Raw genomic sequence first — 17,451 nt, 5'->3', positions numbered from 1 at the left:
TTCCAAGCATGCGTCAGAATTTTGCTCGTCGGAATTGCTACAGACGATCGGATTTTCCGATAAGAATTTTTTCAATTGGAAAATTTGAGAACCCGCTCTCAATCTTTTGTTGGCAGGAATTCCAACAGCAAAAGTCCGATGGAGCATACACACGATCGGGAAATTCCCTGCAAACGCTCACACCGGACTTTTGCTGTCGGAATTTCCGATCGCATTCGTTTAGTCAAATTTTTTTTTTTTATGAAATCAGCACAAGGACGTTACTTACAGTCAATGTAATATGTCCCTCGCAGAATCAGTTGAAATCATCTGTCATCTGACCCCCCCTCACTGGCATAATCTTCTGGTGCTGCGGGATTTAATAGAGCCAAGGGACTTTCCATTTGTACTCGTCAACAGTGCTGACTATGCCGCCCTATTCACTCCCCTTCTCCATTCAAGGAAGCCTTGCTATAACTTCTATGAATAGAAAACAATCTACAAATGGAGGAGCTGGATCTTTGATTCATCTGCCTGTTCTCCATTCGTGCATCCAATTAGATGCAGTGCATGAATAGTGGAATCTATGGATTTCTCTCATTCAGCCTACAAGAAATCAGAACATATATGACTGCACAGACCTGGGCACTTTATGGCACCCGGGCCACAACCTTCTGGGTCCTGTGATGTGTTTCAGAAGGCTGCAAGGGAAGGAAGGGAGGCAAAACTTCTGCTTGGATTGCTGCAGCAATCTGACCACAAGTGGAGGCAGGTACATGTCAAAATCAGGTACACACTCCACCCAGAAAAACATAAAGTGCCAAAACTTAAAGAGGAAGTGGTGAGGAGGCAGACAAGCGGAACTTCCCATTTTGGATGAAGCAATGCTTCAAAGAGGAAGTTCAGCCAAAACCTCTAACGCTAAACTTATTCTCTGCCAGACTCATAAACCTAATCAATCTAGCCCTTGTGCATACTATTCGCTTATTGAAAATGGAGAGGTTACTAAAGTTACGAAAATTATCATACGACAGAATAAAAAATCGGAAGTGATGTCATGTGTTGTAGTGTATTTCTATTGTATTTTAGTACGACAACTGTACTGATTAAACAAAAATTGTATGATCTGGTATCATACAAAAAAAAATGTTTGTGTTTGTCCGATCGGATAATATCGGATGAACTATCGTGATTGGCTCTCGAAAGCTCAGTACTAATGATCCGAATATCGTACAATCGCTTTGAAAGTGGTATTTTTCGTCCAATTTTCTGATCGTGTGTATAGGCCATAAGACAATATAAAAGTAGCAATTATTTTAATTTTGGTAAGAAAAGTGTACTTTTTTTTTACTCAAAAATACAATGCAATTTCCATCTTCTAATTTATGTGAAGTGTATATTTTAAAGAGAAGAACAATAATTGTCATAAACACTACCTGCATGTGACATGTCTAAAAACATATACCCAAATCAAAAATACCCTCAACACCTAAATACCTCTAAAAAAAAAACAACTGCGTCCTGCTGCAAGTACAGCAAAGATAATGTGCAAAATAAACAAATTATTCCACATGTAACAAAATATTTTACCTTACTTGTGATAAAATGTGTTTTATTTTGTTTCATGTTCCCTGACATGGAAATTCTTAATTGGAGCTGTCTTTACATGACAGTAATGAGCATAAACAGACAAATGTATCCACCACTTTGTTAATATAATACAAGAGAATTTCTCATCGTGCTAACACAGTTACCGGTAAGAACATCACAGATAAACTAGTTGTGTCACTGTAAGGTAATATATCATGGGTCCTCTGGGATAGCATTAGGTAGAGCCAACTCAAATTACTGCTCAAGGGACAAAACCGAAGTATTCTATCCACATGCTTCCTTTTTAGTTTATTCAAAATCTTTCCATCCTCAGTTATCTACTGTGGCAATGACGGCAATCTTAAAATGTCCAACCAAAACTTTTTTTTTTTAAATTTTGGATAGAAAAGGGAAGGATTGGGAGTGTTGGGTCTTACTGCTATTTAGAGCTCCAATGAGCAGATTTCCCTCCTCAAGCTGGTCATTGAGTCAACGGACTGAACAAAAGAAATCCAACATATTCCTTCATCCACACTGAGGCCTCGTACACACGACCGAGGAACTCGACGGGCGAAACACATCGTTTTCCTCGTCGAGTTCCTTGTGAAGCTGTCGAGAAACTCGACAAGCCAATTTTCTCCATTCCCGTCAAGGAAATAGAGAACTTGCTCTCTTTTTGGCTTGTCGAGTTTCTCAACAGTTTCCTCTACGAAAATGTACACACGACCGGTTTCCTCGGCAGAGAAACTCGGTCGTGTGTACGAGGCCTAACAGTGCAGATGGACGAATCTCCCTTGCTGGTCACCCGTGACTGTCAGAATATCCAAAGGTGCCTGCATTTGATTGAATGCTGGAACTGTTGGTTCAGACACAGGCGTTGTGCAAGGAGAGGTTAGCTGGAGGCCTATAGATGCCCCTGTTCCCTCGCGCTCCGCCCAGTCGACCCATCCCTTAATTTACACAACACACTATAATTTACTTACTGTCCAGAGAACTGGCTGGCCCGACCCCACACTATAATTCCTTAAAGTAGTTGTAAACCCCACGTTATGAATTTTACCTACAGGTAAGCCTATAATAAGGCTTACCTGTAGATATAAAGAATATCTCCTAAACCTGTACGGTTTAGGAGATATTCCCCCCGCAATGTGCCGCAGGGATCCTCGGCTAAAGGACCGGCAGCCGCCGGACCTTGCCGAATTGAACTCTCCCGCGCGCACGCTCGGCGTGGACCAGGTAAGTTCTCTCCACCTCGTTCCGAGGTAAGTATTTCATAATGAGCTAATATGCGGTGCATACTAGCTCATTATGGCTTTTTCTTTCAGGTGAAAAAATAAATAAAAAATGAATCGCGGGTTTACAACCGCTTTAAATTTAAATGTAGACAACAAGGCGGTTGGAGCTTCCCTCACTCTTTACAAGGGAGGGAATCTCGCCACGACCCACCTGACTACTGAGCCTTCCATAATTCCAGTTGGAATAACTAACCTGATTCTATTGTTTGTTTTATATGTTTTATATTTTTGGAACGTGACTAGTGCAACATTTGCTGCCTGTGTCTATGGCAACGTTTATTGAGATGTACTGCCTTGTCTTTCACAAATAAACATTTTACAGGAACTGTTTGGCCAACAATTTTCCACCTGGCCTCTTTGACAAAATATGATTGCTCAATCCATTTTTGTTGCGTCAGGTGGTGCTAACAAAGGCATGCTAAATCAGGCAGAATTCAAGCCATGTATGGCAGCCTTTACTGTCTGGGTGACAAATGGTTAAAGGGCAGGAAATGAGAGCTAATCTGCAAAACAGACAGAAACCAAAATTATTATTTTTTTCAACTTTATTGCTGTCTGTGCCTCTGCTGCTGATTTAAAGTGTTACTAAACCCACAACAGTAAAATCAGTCTGTATATGCAGAAAAGCATGCTTCTTATACTCACTGTGGAAACTAAGGGGTTAATCCTCTGCATTGTGTAAAAAGGCTGTTTTATCTGATCCCCCCCTTCTTCCACAGTCCCAAATCCATCTCCTGCTCAGTTTGGTGTGTATTGCTAAAGAGTTATGTTTTTCCTTGGAAGGGTGCATGTGATCAGCACTGTCCAGACAGAGGGTCAGGGGTCATGCAGCCTAATAGGACAGTCAGAGGAGAATGTAAACCCCTCTTACAAGAATTAACCAGACACTGATAGAAGTCACAAGATTGCTATATACTGCTGATAAGAAAGGGTATTTAGCAGTTTAAACTTACCATAATAACTGCATTTCCATGTTCTGTGTTCCATAGGAAACCAGATACAGTGAATACAGGCTCTTGGGTTTAACTTTTAGTGCACTTTCACACTGAGGTTGTGGGGGCGTCGGCGGTAAAGCGGCGCTATTTTTAGCAGCAATTTACCGTCGTTTTAGCTGCGGTTTTTGGCCGTTATCAGGGAGCTTTTAGTCCCCGCTAGCGTCCGATGAGGGGGTTAATAGTGCCCGTGTAGCACTGCTGCTGAAGCGCTTCAACGGAGCTGCCTATTGATTTCAAAGATGCTGCTTGCAGGACTTTTTTTTTTTATGTCCCGCAAGCGCACCTCTCCAGTGTGAAAGCACTCAGGCTTTCACACTGGAGTGAAAGGAGAGGTGCTTTACAGGCGCTATTTTTAGCGCTAAAACGCCTGTAAAGCACTTCAGCTTGAAAGTAGCCTTAATGACTTCCTTTCTAGTAAATCTTTTGTCACTGTGACAGTTGGTAAGGAGAAAGCTTTTTCATGGGGTCCGGGGTAGCTAAAAAATAGGGTTCTAATCCATCCCTACTGCAAATAGAAAAATGTTTTGGCTTAACATACACTTTACATACTGCTTCACAAAGCACCATTGACTACTCTGTGGGCTCAGGTTATATTTCAGTTGTGTATAAAGTCATCCTCCAGCTTCATATATACCTTGAGGACTCCATCACTGAGATCTTCACATCTTTTGAGTTTTAAGCTCTAAGTATGATCTAAATATGACAGCAGAAGGGGAGCTCTTGGGACTCTGGTGAAGAGATCTCAGTGGTGGACTCCAATGGGTAAAAAAATCCTATAAAACACTGACATAACAGTTTTTAGTTCACTTCCCTTTTCGAAACTACAAAACATAATATATTTCAAGGGAAGTGAAAATGCCAATAATGCCAATGACTTTTCCCTCAGTGACATGACTAGTCCTTTTTGAACACACGAAACCAATGACTACAGCACAACCGTCACACCATAAAGAGGAAGCCTGGTGCTAAGAATGTTCCAGAAAAGCTTGAATAAAATAAACAGATTTTGTAACAGTGATCAAATAAACATAGTCATAAATATGACACATTTCTGTACTGAGGTATATGCAACAAAGTAATAGTTCAACTATAGAAACAATACAGAAAGAACATGGTAGACTTTCCGTCATCATTTTGGGAAAAGGACGCGAGCGGTATCCCGCCGCGAGCAGGATGTTTTAGGCGAGACCGCGGCTTCGGCCTAGTCCGTGGAGAGCCGGTCCTAAGGAACCGGCGCGGTGTCCATCAGGAAAAAAAAAAACTCAATGTGAATCGAGTTTTTTTTTTTAAAAATCACTGATTTTTTGGGGGGGCAGTGACAACTACAAATTATTTTCAAGATCTCAAAACCTTGCTCTTGGCCACAGAAGGGCAGGATTAATGGAATTAGAATGTCAGCTGCTTTAGAGGAAAATTGATTATTTAATTTGCCTTATAAGAATGCTATTAGTCTGTCAGAGAACATGGTATAAGAGGAAAACGGCTGAGGCCTCGTACACACAACCGAGTTTCTCGGCAAAAACCAGCAAGAAACTTGCTGTTTTTTTTTTTTTTGCAGAGGAAACCGGTCGTGTGTACACTTTTCGACGAGGAAACTGTCGAGGATCTCGTCGAGCCAAAAAGAGAGCATGTCTTCTTTTTCCTCGATGGGAATGGGGAAATTTGGCTTGCCGAGATCCTCGACAGCCTAACAAGGAACTCGACAAACAAAACGATGTGTTTCGCCCGTCGAGTTTCTCGGTCGTGTGTACGAGGCTTCAGTTGTTTCTCAAGTAGCAGCTATATTAAGGTGTCTTTTGTTAAAGAAAACTTGTGACGAGCAGCAAATTGGGTGCCAAACATAGAGAATAAAATGGCGGCCGTTGCAATACTTTCTGTCACACTGTATTTGGGCAGCAGTCTTACAAATGCACTTTTTTGGGGAGAAAATACACTTTTTGAAATAAAAAATAAGACAACAGTAAAGTTAGCCCAATTTTTTTTTTTATATTGTGAAAGATATTGTTACGCCAAGTAAATTGATACCCAACATGTCACGCTTCAAAATTGCGTCCGCTCCTGGCTCCTAACTTTTTTAGCTGGCTCCTAGATTCCAAGCAAATTTGTCAAAACCTGATCTAGCATATATTGATAAACCAGGTCATTTTTATTTTTTTGCAAGGCCTAGCATAAGAAATTTCCAAAGCATAGAATGTCTGAGAGGATTGGTTTGGACGCAGTGGGGTTGATTTACAAAAAACTGGAGAGTGTAAGGCTGGATTCACACCTATGTAGTTTTAGTGCTTTTTGCATTTTGCAGTCCATGTATCATGGTTTCCTATGGAACACGTTCTGTAGTACAAATCTGCGAAATGCAAACAGCACTAAAATTGCATAGGTGTCAATCAAGCCTAACAGCGCGGGGGCTTCGGCGGTAAATAGGGTTGCCACCTCATCCCTTTAAAACAGAACACATATGAATTCCACAGGTTCTGAGGCTAATTTAATTTAGATAAGGCTCCACTTGAGTTCAATTACCACCTTAATCAGCCACAGAACCTGTGTAATTCATATGTGTTCTGTTTTAAAGGGATGAGGTGGCAACCCTAGCGGTAAAGCACCGCTAGTTTTTGCATTGCTTTACTGTCGTTTTAGAGTGCTTTTCGGCCGCTAGCGGGACACTTTTAACCCCCACTAGTGGGTGAATAAAGGGTTAAAAGTGCCCTCAAAACAGTGCTTTACAGGCGCTGCCCACTGGTTTCAATGGGCAGGGGCGCTTTAGGAGTTGTGTACACACCGCTCCTAAAGCGCCTCAAAGAAGCTGCTTGCAGGACTTTTTTTTACGTGCTGCCAGCGCAGATAAGGCATTTTTCACGCACTTTACATCGATATTTTTAGCGCTAAAGCACCTGAAAAACACCTCAGTGTGAAAGGGGTCTTAGGCTGGGTTCACACTACTACACAACTTTCATCCTACTTTGCTCTGTGTTCAATGTTTCCCTATGAGAGCGTCTTGTAGCGTCCTACACAAGTCGGTCCGACTTTGAAAATGCTCCCTGTACTACTTTTGGTCCTACATTGATCCTACTTCAGGCCCATTGAATATCATTGAAGTCGGACCAAAGTAGTATCCTGTTCATGAAAGTAGGATGGATGTAGGACCAATGTAGGATAAATGTAGGACCAATGTAGCAGAGCAAAGTAGGATGAAAGTAGTGTAGTAGTGTGAACCCAGCCTAAAACCAGCTTCTAACTTCAGCTTGTGTAATTAAGCTATGTCAAAAACACCTGGAAGCCAATTGGTTTCCATGCAGGGCTGCACCAGATTTTGCACTCTGCAGTTTTAGTAAATGAACCCCACTGGTACTTATGGTGGACACAGGGTTTACATTTTAGCTCAGCAGGTGGTACCACCCAGACACAGAGACACACTTTAATGTGAAATTCGAAGGAGAATGATGGAACATTTTCAGCTGAACAGTGACTGCAGCCAATCAACCACAGTCAGGGCCAGTCCACACCAGATGCAGTTCCATGCAGTTCTGTTTTTTCTGCACCAATACAGTCAGTGCTGGTCAGTTTCTGCACTGGAAACTGACTGGAAACTGACTGCAGTGGTGTGAACTAGAGCCATTGGAATACATGGAAAACACTGTGCTTGCATTTTTAGTGCAGAAAAAAAAGCACACGGAACTGCATCTGGTGTGAAAGACAAACAGAAGCAATCCAAAAAATTCACTTTGTTTAAAAAAAAAAAAAATTCTTTTAATTGCTCAACACAACAAAAAATTATTCGGCTGAATTTCACTTGATTTATTACAAGGACTGGGGGATCCTTTGAATAAAAATGCACATATGTTGATCAAAATGCCCATCTGGTCCAATCAATTTTCATAAAATGTGAGTCTTTCGTCAAAATTATCACTGTATTGAATGATGACAGTTGTGTAGATAACCAAAATAATGGCTAAACATCATTTGGAAGATAAGGACTGGTTGAACTTCCACAACATCAATGGGTCACATGGGAATAATTTGAAGGGTTGATCAATGGCCACATACAGAGCAGGGGTGGTAATTGTGTAGTTAGATTTTCCATTCTGTATAATACTAAGCTGTGATATGCATCTGGTTTCATAATCATCTGTGCCCAAGTGACAGCCAATTACCATCACAGTGATGTTAGAAGGGCATTCATAGTACCTATGTCTTTAAAGGGTCACTAAAGGAAAAATTATTTTTTGCTGAAATGACTGTTTACAGGGTATAGAGACATAATAGTTAACTGATTCCTTTTAAAAATGATTAAAAATAGATAAAAACCAATCATATAATGTACCTGCAGTTTAGTTTAGTTTTTGCTGTTGTTTCCTGGTTCTCTGATGTACAGAGACAAAGAGCCAATAGAGGGCAGCGATGCTTTGTCTAAAACCCCTCAGCACCAATCCAGTTTCGTTTTACACACAGTAATCACACCTCCTTGATTAGTCACCACAGAGAGAAATCTCCCAGTACTGTGGTGATCAGGAAACAGACAACCAGGAAGTGTCCAGAACAGAGAGGATTTACAGCAACATCAAAGCAAAAACGAACAATGAGGACATGGAACCAGTACTGCAGTAAGGTAAAGGAAGCTATTTAGCTAAAAAAAAAATTCCTTTAGTGATCCTTTAATGTAAAAAAAAGAAAAAGAAAAAGCCCTCTGCGTCTCTGAAGAGCATCCCAAACTGCTGCACACATTCCTGCATGAGATATCGCTGCAGTGCAGTCAGATGATAACTGGTATTCATTTCTCTGAAATGGGCTACTGTCCGGGGTGTCTGAAGTGCTGCTCTTCTGCTAATGACTGCTGCAAACATACATGTCTGTACCACAATCTTTCATTAAAAAGATCGCTGGTATCTGCATTGGTAGTGTTTGTAGGTATCCCAAGATGAGCATGCTAGAGGAACTTTAAAATACAGACAAGTAGCATCCAATACCAATTCAGCTCTAATGCCGCGTACACACGATCAGTCCATCCGATGAGAACGGACCGATGAACCTGACTGATGGTCCGTCACGCCTACACACCATTGGTTAAAAAAACGATCGTGTCAGAACGCGGTGACGTAAAACACAACGACGTGCTGAAAAAAACAAAGCTCAATGCTTCCAAGCATGCGTCGACTTGATTCTGAGCATGCGTGGATTTTTAACCAATGGTTGTGCCTACTAACGATTGTTTTTTTCCCCATCGGTTAGGAATCCATCGGTTAAATTTAAAACAAGTTGGCTTTTTTTTAAACGATGGTTAAATAACCGATGGCGCCCACACACGATCAGTTTTGACTGATGAAAATGGTCTATCAGACCATTCTGTAATCTTTATTGCCAATTGTATCTACTGTTTTCTCTTTAAACCCAATAAACAAATTTGACAACAACAAGTGTCCTTTTCATTACAGATATGGTCAACTGTCGTCACCTTCAAAAAGGCACATTATGAAAAATACCATGTAGCTGGAATGTATGGATTTAGACAGGATATAGAAACGAAGGGGCTGCAGGAGACCAGCAGCCTGGAGACACAACAAAGGATGAAATTATTAACAATACACAGTGCAAACTAAAGGCAAACCAGTTGGGGTTTCAACGTACAAAACAGTCAGATGCAGCATAAGAAGCTCCTGTCATATCTATAAATCAAACTAACAGAAGAAGACTGTGGTGTGGGTAGCTGATGTGAAAGAAAGGTCATTGTAGTGTGTTATTGGTTGTAAATGTACTACTGGAGTACTTTCATGGTGCAAATGAATACCGCACATGGCTAATTCTAGTAACTAAGAAGTGTTGGCATACTGCTAGTGCAATAAAACAGGCACTTTGGAATATTGTATAATAGATGAAGGTAGACCAGCGTCACGTGTGCAGTGTAATGAAAGTCCATAGACCCGGGACTGAGTCATTGCACATTTTGTATGTGGCCAAGTTATATTCCTCTCCAGGCAGACATAAGCAAAACAGTTTACAGTAACGGAAATGTATAAAAGGAGGAAGGAAGGTTTTACATGCAAATTAAAAAAGTGGAATTATGATGTAACATGCAGTACAAAATACATTCTTATTTGTTGGTGTGGGTTATAGAAATTGAAGATGGATGCTGATTAGCGGTTATGAGTTGCTGCAGTGTGTCCTTTATCTGATAAAGACCCTGCTGAGTGCTGAGTAGCCTTGAGGATAATTGGATGGATTCACTTTGATAACGCCATTGTCATTTACTACTATGCAGCTCATGGGTTCAGAATTCTATGGAACATTATATGGGTTCTTCCTAGAGGCAACAACATACTTCGGTATGTTACATTGTGCAAATGTTTGTCCCTTTTTTTTTTGCATGCTAGTCTCCATATAGAAAATAAAGAGGTGACTTAAAGGGGTTGTAAATGTTTTTTCACCTTTAAGCGGTGGTTCACCCTCAATAACAACATTCTAGCATTAAATTAAGCATAGTAGCGCGAGCTACAGTATGCCTTTATTTTATTTTTTTGCCCCGTACTCACTGTTTAATCCTATAGTGAAGATTCCGACTCCCCGCGGGGAATGTGCTTCCTATCCAGAGGGAAGATGATTGACGGCCGGCTATGGCACTTCACGGCGCTATACGGCGCCTGCGCACAGACTAGGCGCAGGCGCCGTGAAGAGCCAAGTCCTATTTCGGCTATTTCCGGAGAAGCGTGACGCGCCAGAGCCGGCCGTCAATCATCTTCCCTCTGGATAGGAACGCCCATTCCCCGCGGGGAGTCGGAATCTTCACTATAGGATTAAACAGTGAGTACGGGGCAAAAAAATAAAATAAAGGCATACTGTAGCTCGCGCTACTATGCTTAATTTAATGCCAGTGTCTCAAAGGGCCACAATTCTTTATACATCCAACAGCCCAATGTACTGCATTTTGTATTTATTTATTTGCAGACTCAGCTGTATCTGTTTAAAACGGTTCTCCACCCTAAAGTGGAGTCCCGCTGATCGGAACCCTCCCCCCTCCGGTGTCACATTTGACACCTTTCAGGGGGGAAGGGGGTGCAGATACCTGTCTAAAGACAGGTATTTGCACCCACTTCCGGCCCGGCATTCACGGGCAAAAGATGGGCATTCCGTCACATCCCGTCGCCCCCCCGTTGTGTGCTGGGAACACTCGGCTCCCAGCACACAGCGGGAGCCAAACGGCGGGCGCGGCGCGACTCGCGCATGCGCCGTAGGGAACCGGGCAGTGAAGCCGCAGCGCTTCACTTCCTGGTTCCCTCAGCGTGGATGGCGGGGGGAGCAGCAGAGAGACGAGCGATCGCTCGTCCTCTGCTGCGATCGGCGCTGGACTCCAGGACAGGTAAGTGTCCTAATATTAAAAGTCAGCAGCTGCAGTATTTGTAGCTGCTGGCTTTTAATATTTTTTTCCCATGGCACATCCGCTTTAATTATCATTAAAGAAGCACTCCTCCCAAAACGAATATTCCAGTTATAAATAGATGCTGGTGGGGTTAAATAGCTTTAGGCCGGGTTCACATATGTGCGGCTGAGGTTTGCAGTCCGGGGTCCAGTGTGTTCCTGTTCACCAGTGAAATTCAGGTGACATTTTTTGCCTCAATTCGCACCTGAACCTAAACAAAAACACACAGGACCCTTTCTGAAACCGCACCATGGCCAGCCCAGACATGTGTCAACCAGGTCCATTGAGAACCGGTCACATTCACATGTCATGTGAATTGGATGTGGTTTAAAGCGGGAGTTCACCCGAAAAAAATTTTTAACATTAGATTGATGTTCATTTTGTCAAGGGGAATTGGGTAGTTTTTTTTAAAATCGAAGCAGTACTTACCGTTTTAGAGAGTGATCTTCTCCGCCGCTTCCGGGTATGGGCTGCGGGACTGGGCGTTCCTATTTGATTGACAGGCTTCCGACGGTCGCATACATCGCGTCACGAGTAGCCGAAAGAAGCCGAACGTCAGTGTGGCTCTATACGGCGCCTGCGCACCGACGTTCGGCTACTTTCGGAAAATCGTGACGCGATGTATGCGACCGTCGGAAGCCTGTCCGAAGCCTGTCAATCAAATAGGAACGCCCAGTCCCGAAGACCATACCCGGAAGCGGCGGAGAAGATCGCTCTCTAAAACGGTAAGTACGGCTTAGATTTTAAAAAAACTACCCGATTCCCCTAGAAAAAATGAGCATCAATCTAATGTTAAAAATTAAGTTTTCGGGTGAACCTCCACTTTAAGACGCATCCAATTTGCACATATGTGAACCCAGCCCAAGAAGCTTCTTTCTGATATCTGAAGGACTATAATGAGAAGGCCTCTCTTATGAAGATTCTGGCTCTGTCCATGGCTGTCATTAATTTTCTATCACCTGTTGTACTATAAAAGGGTCTCACTGCTCCTGCTGCATTCTGTGTAAACGATCCAGTAAACCTCCCTTGTAATGGCCACAACAGGCAGACAAGACCTGCAACAATCAAGAACCCACTGCTGGAGTCCATGAAATAAAATTCAGAATTATTCAACAAGGTGGAATCTAGCAAGAACCTGAAGCATCTGCTTTGGGCAGAATGAACAAGTCATTTTTATAATCCACATTACAATTACTGGAGTGTAAGCTAACAGGCAGAGAACGCCATCAGAAATGGTTAGCTGTGCAAATTAGGGATATTCGTGGGAACAAACATTCACAATCTCGGGTTCACACCTCTGCAGGTTGCTGCTGATGCTTTTTTAATGTGCTTTGTATTTTTGATAGGTGTCTGTTATCTTGTGGGAGAAACAAGCAAAAATGCAGCAGAAATGCATCAAAAACGCAAGCATTGAATTTTTCATGTGTTCCAATTGAATTCTATGGAACCAAAAATACAAAGAAAGTCCCTGACCCTTTCCAAAAGATGCACCAGTGGAAAATGCACAGATATTAACATGACCCATAGGAAACCATGTTGAATGGACTGTCACTGTAGTGCGTTTTTACAATACTGAAAATGCACTAAAAAAAAGCATAGGTGTGAACACAGCTCCTCTACACTGTCTGCAGGAGAAATGGATGGGATGGTCTGACATGATATCCTGGAGAAACATGGAGGGTGCCAATGCGGACTTCTGAAACGGTTAATTACCTGATTGTCTCTTATATCAATACTAAAACTGAGATGGAAAATACTGAGATGGAAAAACATGCGGCTACTAAGGTCAGCACTCATGATCTGCAAACTTATTCAAGGTACTGAAGAATTCAGATCAACATGGCAGCCTGAAAATTAGCATTTTCAAAAGGAGAGTTTGGCAAAGGCAAGCTATGTATTTTCTCCATATAGATGTCCTGTGCTAAACACAGTACACTGGGATGTGGCTTCTGGTGAACAGGAAACATGCCACTGACACCCAATGGGACAACCTGTGCCCATTGGAGTTCTGATACTAGTGTAATGAAGGGGGGGGGGGCTGGCATGTTACTAACAGTGTATAGATATATATATATAGATATATATGGAGGACATAGTAAAGTACTGCTGAGCCCAGACATGAACAGACTTCACTGCTTGTTGCTTCCAGCTACAGTGTGATTGCAGTGGGTGTGCTGTGTGCTGTGTGTAATGTAAATAAATGGGCTGAGCTGGCGTGCTGCTCCTTCTCATTTCCTTGGCATGGTGAAGACAAACACAATATTTGAATATTGTGTAAATGAATGGGGGGGGGGGGGATGGTCCTGCCGGGCACTGAGTACTGAACAGGATACACTGCCACCCGGAATTACAGACTGAATGCACAGGGGCCCCGGACAAATCACTGACAGTGTACACCGGGGACATGAACAAGAGACACCGGGGACATAAACAGGGGACATTAACAGGGCAGGAGACACCAGGGACATGGACAGGGCAGGAGACACCGGGGACATGGACAGGAGACACCAGGGACATGAACAGGGCAGGAGACACCGGGGACATGAACAGGGCAGGAGACACCGGGGACATGGACAGGGCAGGAGACACCGGGGACATGGACAGGGCAGGAGACACCGGGGACATGGACAGGAGACACCGGGGACATGGACAGGGCAGGAGACACCAGGGACATGAACAGGGCAGGAGACACCGGGGACATGGACAGGGCAGGAGACACGAACAGGAGACACCGGGGACATGGACAGGGCAGGAGACACCGGGGACATGGACAGGGCAGGAGACACCGGGGACATGGACAGGGCAGGAGACACCGGGGACATGGACAGGAGATACTGGGGACATGAACAGTGTACACCGGGGACATAAACAGGGGACATGAACAGGACAGGAGACACCGGGGACATGGACAGGAGACACCGGGGACATGGACAGGACAGGAGACACCGGGGACATGGACAGGACAGGAGACACCGGGGACATGGACAGGGCAGGAGACACCGGGGACATGGACAGGAGACACCGGGGACATGGACAGGACAGGAGACACCGGGGACATGGACAGGACAGGAGACACCGGGGACATGGACAGGACAGGAGACACCGGGGACATGGACAGGACAGGAGACACCGGGGACATGGACAGGAGACACCGGGGACATGGACAGGACAGGAGACACCGGGGACATGGACAGGACAGGAGACACCGGGGACATGGACAGGAGACACCGGGGACATGGACAGGGCAGGAGACACCAGGGACATGGACAGGGCAGGAGACACCGGGGACATGGACAGGAGACATGAACAGGAGATACTGGGGACATGAACAGGGGACATGAACAGGACAGGAGACACCGGGGACATAAACAGTGTACACCGGGGACATGGACAGGGGACACCGGGGACACACTGCAAATCACATTCACTGACAGACTCATCACAAGGTGAATGTACAGAACAAACTGGCACCTGGCTCTGGTGGTAATATTAGAGAACACACCATATACTTATCATAGGAATACACCGATATTCTGGGTGAATGTAGAGAATACACCGATATTCTGGGTGAATGTAGAGAATACACCGATATATACATCTCCCGGGTGAATGTAGGGAATACACCGATATATACATCTCCCGGGTGAATCTCCCCGGGTGAATGTAGAGAATACACCGATATATACATCTCCCCGGGTGAATGTAGGGAATACACCGATATATACATCTCCCCGGGTGAATGTAGAGAATACACCGATATATACATCTCCCCGGGTGAATGTAGGGAATACACCAATATATACATCTCCCCGGGTGAATGTAGAGAATACACCGATATATACATCTCCCCGGGTGAATGTAGAGAATACACTGATATATACATCTCCCCGGGTGAATGTAGAGAATACACAGATATATACATCTCCCCGGGTGAATCTCCCCGGGTGAATGTAGAGAATACACTGATATATACATCTCCCCGGGTGAATGTAGAGAATACACCGATATATACATCTCCCCGGGTGAATGTAGAGAATACACCGATATATACATCTCCCTGGGTGAATGTAGAGAATACACCGATATATACATCTCCCCGGGTGAATGTAGAGAATACACTGATATATACATCTCCCCGGGTGAATGTAGGGAATACACCAATATATACATCTCCCCGGGTGAATGTAGAGAATACACCGATATATACATCTCCCCGGGTGAATGTAGAGAATACACTGATATATACATCTCCCCGGGTGAATGTAGAGAATACACAGATATATACATCTCCCCGGGTGAATCTCCCCGGGTGAATGTAGAGAATACACTGATATATACATCTCCCCGGGTGAATGTAGAGAATACACCGATATATACATCTCCCCGGGTGAATGTAGAGAATACACCGATATATACATCTCCCTGGGTGAATGTAGAGAATACACAGATATATACATCTCCCCGGGTGAATCTCCCCGGGTGAATGTAGAGAATACACTGATATATACATCTCCCCGGGTGAATGTAGAGAATACACCGATATATACATCTCCCCGGGTGAATGTAGAGAATACACCGATATATACATCTCCCTGGGTGAATGTAGAGAATACACCGATATATACATCTCCCTGGGTGAATGTAGAGAATACACCGATATATACATCTCCCCGGGTGAATGTAGAGAATACACTGATATAAACATCTCCCCGGGTGAATGTAGAGAATACACTGATATAAACATCTCCCCGGGTGAATGTAGAGAATACACCGATATATACATCTCCCGGGGTGAATGTAGAGAATACACCGATATATACATCTCCCTGGGTGAATGTAGAGAATACACCGATATATACATCTCCCCGGGTGAATGTAGGGAATACACCGATATATACATCTCCCCGGGTGAATGTAGAGAATACACCGATATATAGATCTCCCCGGGTGAATGTAGAGAATACACCGATATATACATCTCCCCGGGTGAATGTAGAGAATACACCGATATATACATCTCCCTGGGTGAATGTAGAGAATACACCGATATATACATCTCCCCGGGTGAATGTAGGGAATACACCGATATATACATCTCCCCGGGTGAATGTAGGGAATACACCGATATATACATCTCCCCGGGTGAATGTAGGGAATACACCGATATATACATCTCCCCGGGTGAATGTAGGGAATACACCGATATATACATCTCCCCGGGTGAATGTAAGGAACACACCGACATCTCGCTCATATGGTAAATGCCATTTCTCTCCCGGGCACACTGATCGCATATCGCCCACATGGTAAATGACATCTCGCCCACATGGTACACGGACACAGGGCTCTAGAGCTGGATATAGAGGAGGACACTTACCGCTCCGTTGGCGGGGTTGGTGTCGTCGTGCTCGGACAGGGCAGGTGACGGTCCATAGACGGAGCTCCGTCTCCTCAGGCTCAGGCCGCTCCTCAGTAGGGCCGGCAGTTCCCTCAGCTTGTGCTTGAGCTGCGCTTGTTGCTCGCGGACACTGCGGCTCCGGCACAGGGCAGGGATGGCGGCTCCGGCGGGGGACACACCGACTCCACTACTCTCCGGCTGCATCTTCCCGCTCCTCACCTGCCGCCCCGCAGTCATACTGCCTCTGCCGTGCGGGACATGATGGTGACAGGCTCCGTGCTCGGTGTGTGCGGCGGGCGGACTCAAGCCTCACCTACTATTGTCAGACGACGCATCTCCACAAACACACCCCGGCCGGCTCTGTACGAGGATGGGGGGGGGGGGGGGGAGTACTGCAACGCGACGGCTATGACAGCCCACTGTGCTCATTCACCTCCTATCACTGCATTCACCTGGAGACACACACTGCTTATTCACCTCGTATCACTGCATTCACCTGGAGACACGCACTGCTCATTCACCTCCTATCACTGCATTCACCTGGAGACACACTGCTCATTCACCTCCTATCACTGCATTCACCTGGAGACACACACTGCTCATTCACCTCATATCACTGCATTCACCTGGAGACACACACTGCTCATTCACCTCCTATCACTGCATTCACCTGGAGACACACACTGCTTATTCACCTCCTATCACTGCATTCACCTGGAGACACACACTGCTTATTCACCTCCTATCACTGCATTCACCTGGAGACACACACTGCTTTTTCACCTCCTA

General features: G+C 44.4%; 1 protein-coding gene across 1 annotated transcript in view; it reads right to left on the bottom strand.

Annotated features, from left to right (window-relative positions):
• The window catches only part of RAPGEF5 (Rap guanine nucleotide exchange factor 5), a 382,012-nt gene extending 365,005 nt beyond the window's left edge, over positions 1-17,007 (bottom strand). The window contains exon 1 of the mRNA XM_040352795.1: positions 16,642-17,007. Within this exon, the coding sequence (XP_040208729.1) occupies positions 16,642-16,899 (258 nt within the window). The 5' untranslated portion in view covers positions 16,900-17,007. The remainder of the gene's footprint in view (positions 1-16,641) is intronic.
• Between the last annotated feature and the right edge of the window lie 444 nt (positions 17,008-17,451).

Source organism: Rana temporaria, chromosome 5, assembly GCF_905171775.1.
Source record: "Rana temporaria chromosome 5, aRanTem1.1, whole genome shotgun sequence".
NCBI classification, from domain to species: Eukaryota; Metazoa; Chordata; class Amphibia; order Anura; family Ranidae; genus Rana; species Rana temporaria.
Note: the sequence above shows the minus strand (reverse complement) of the source record. Positions and strands in the feature narration are given on the sequence as shown.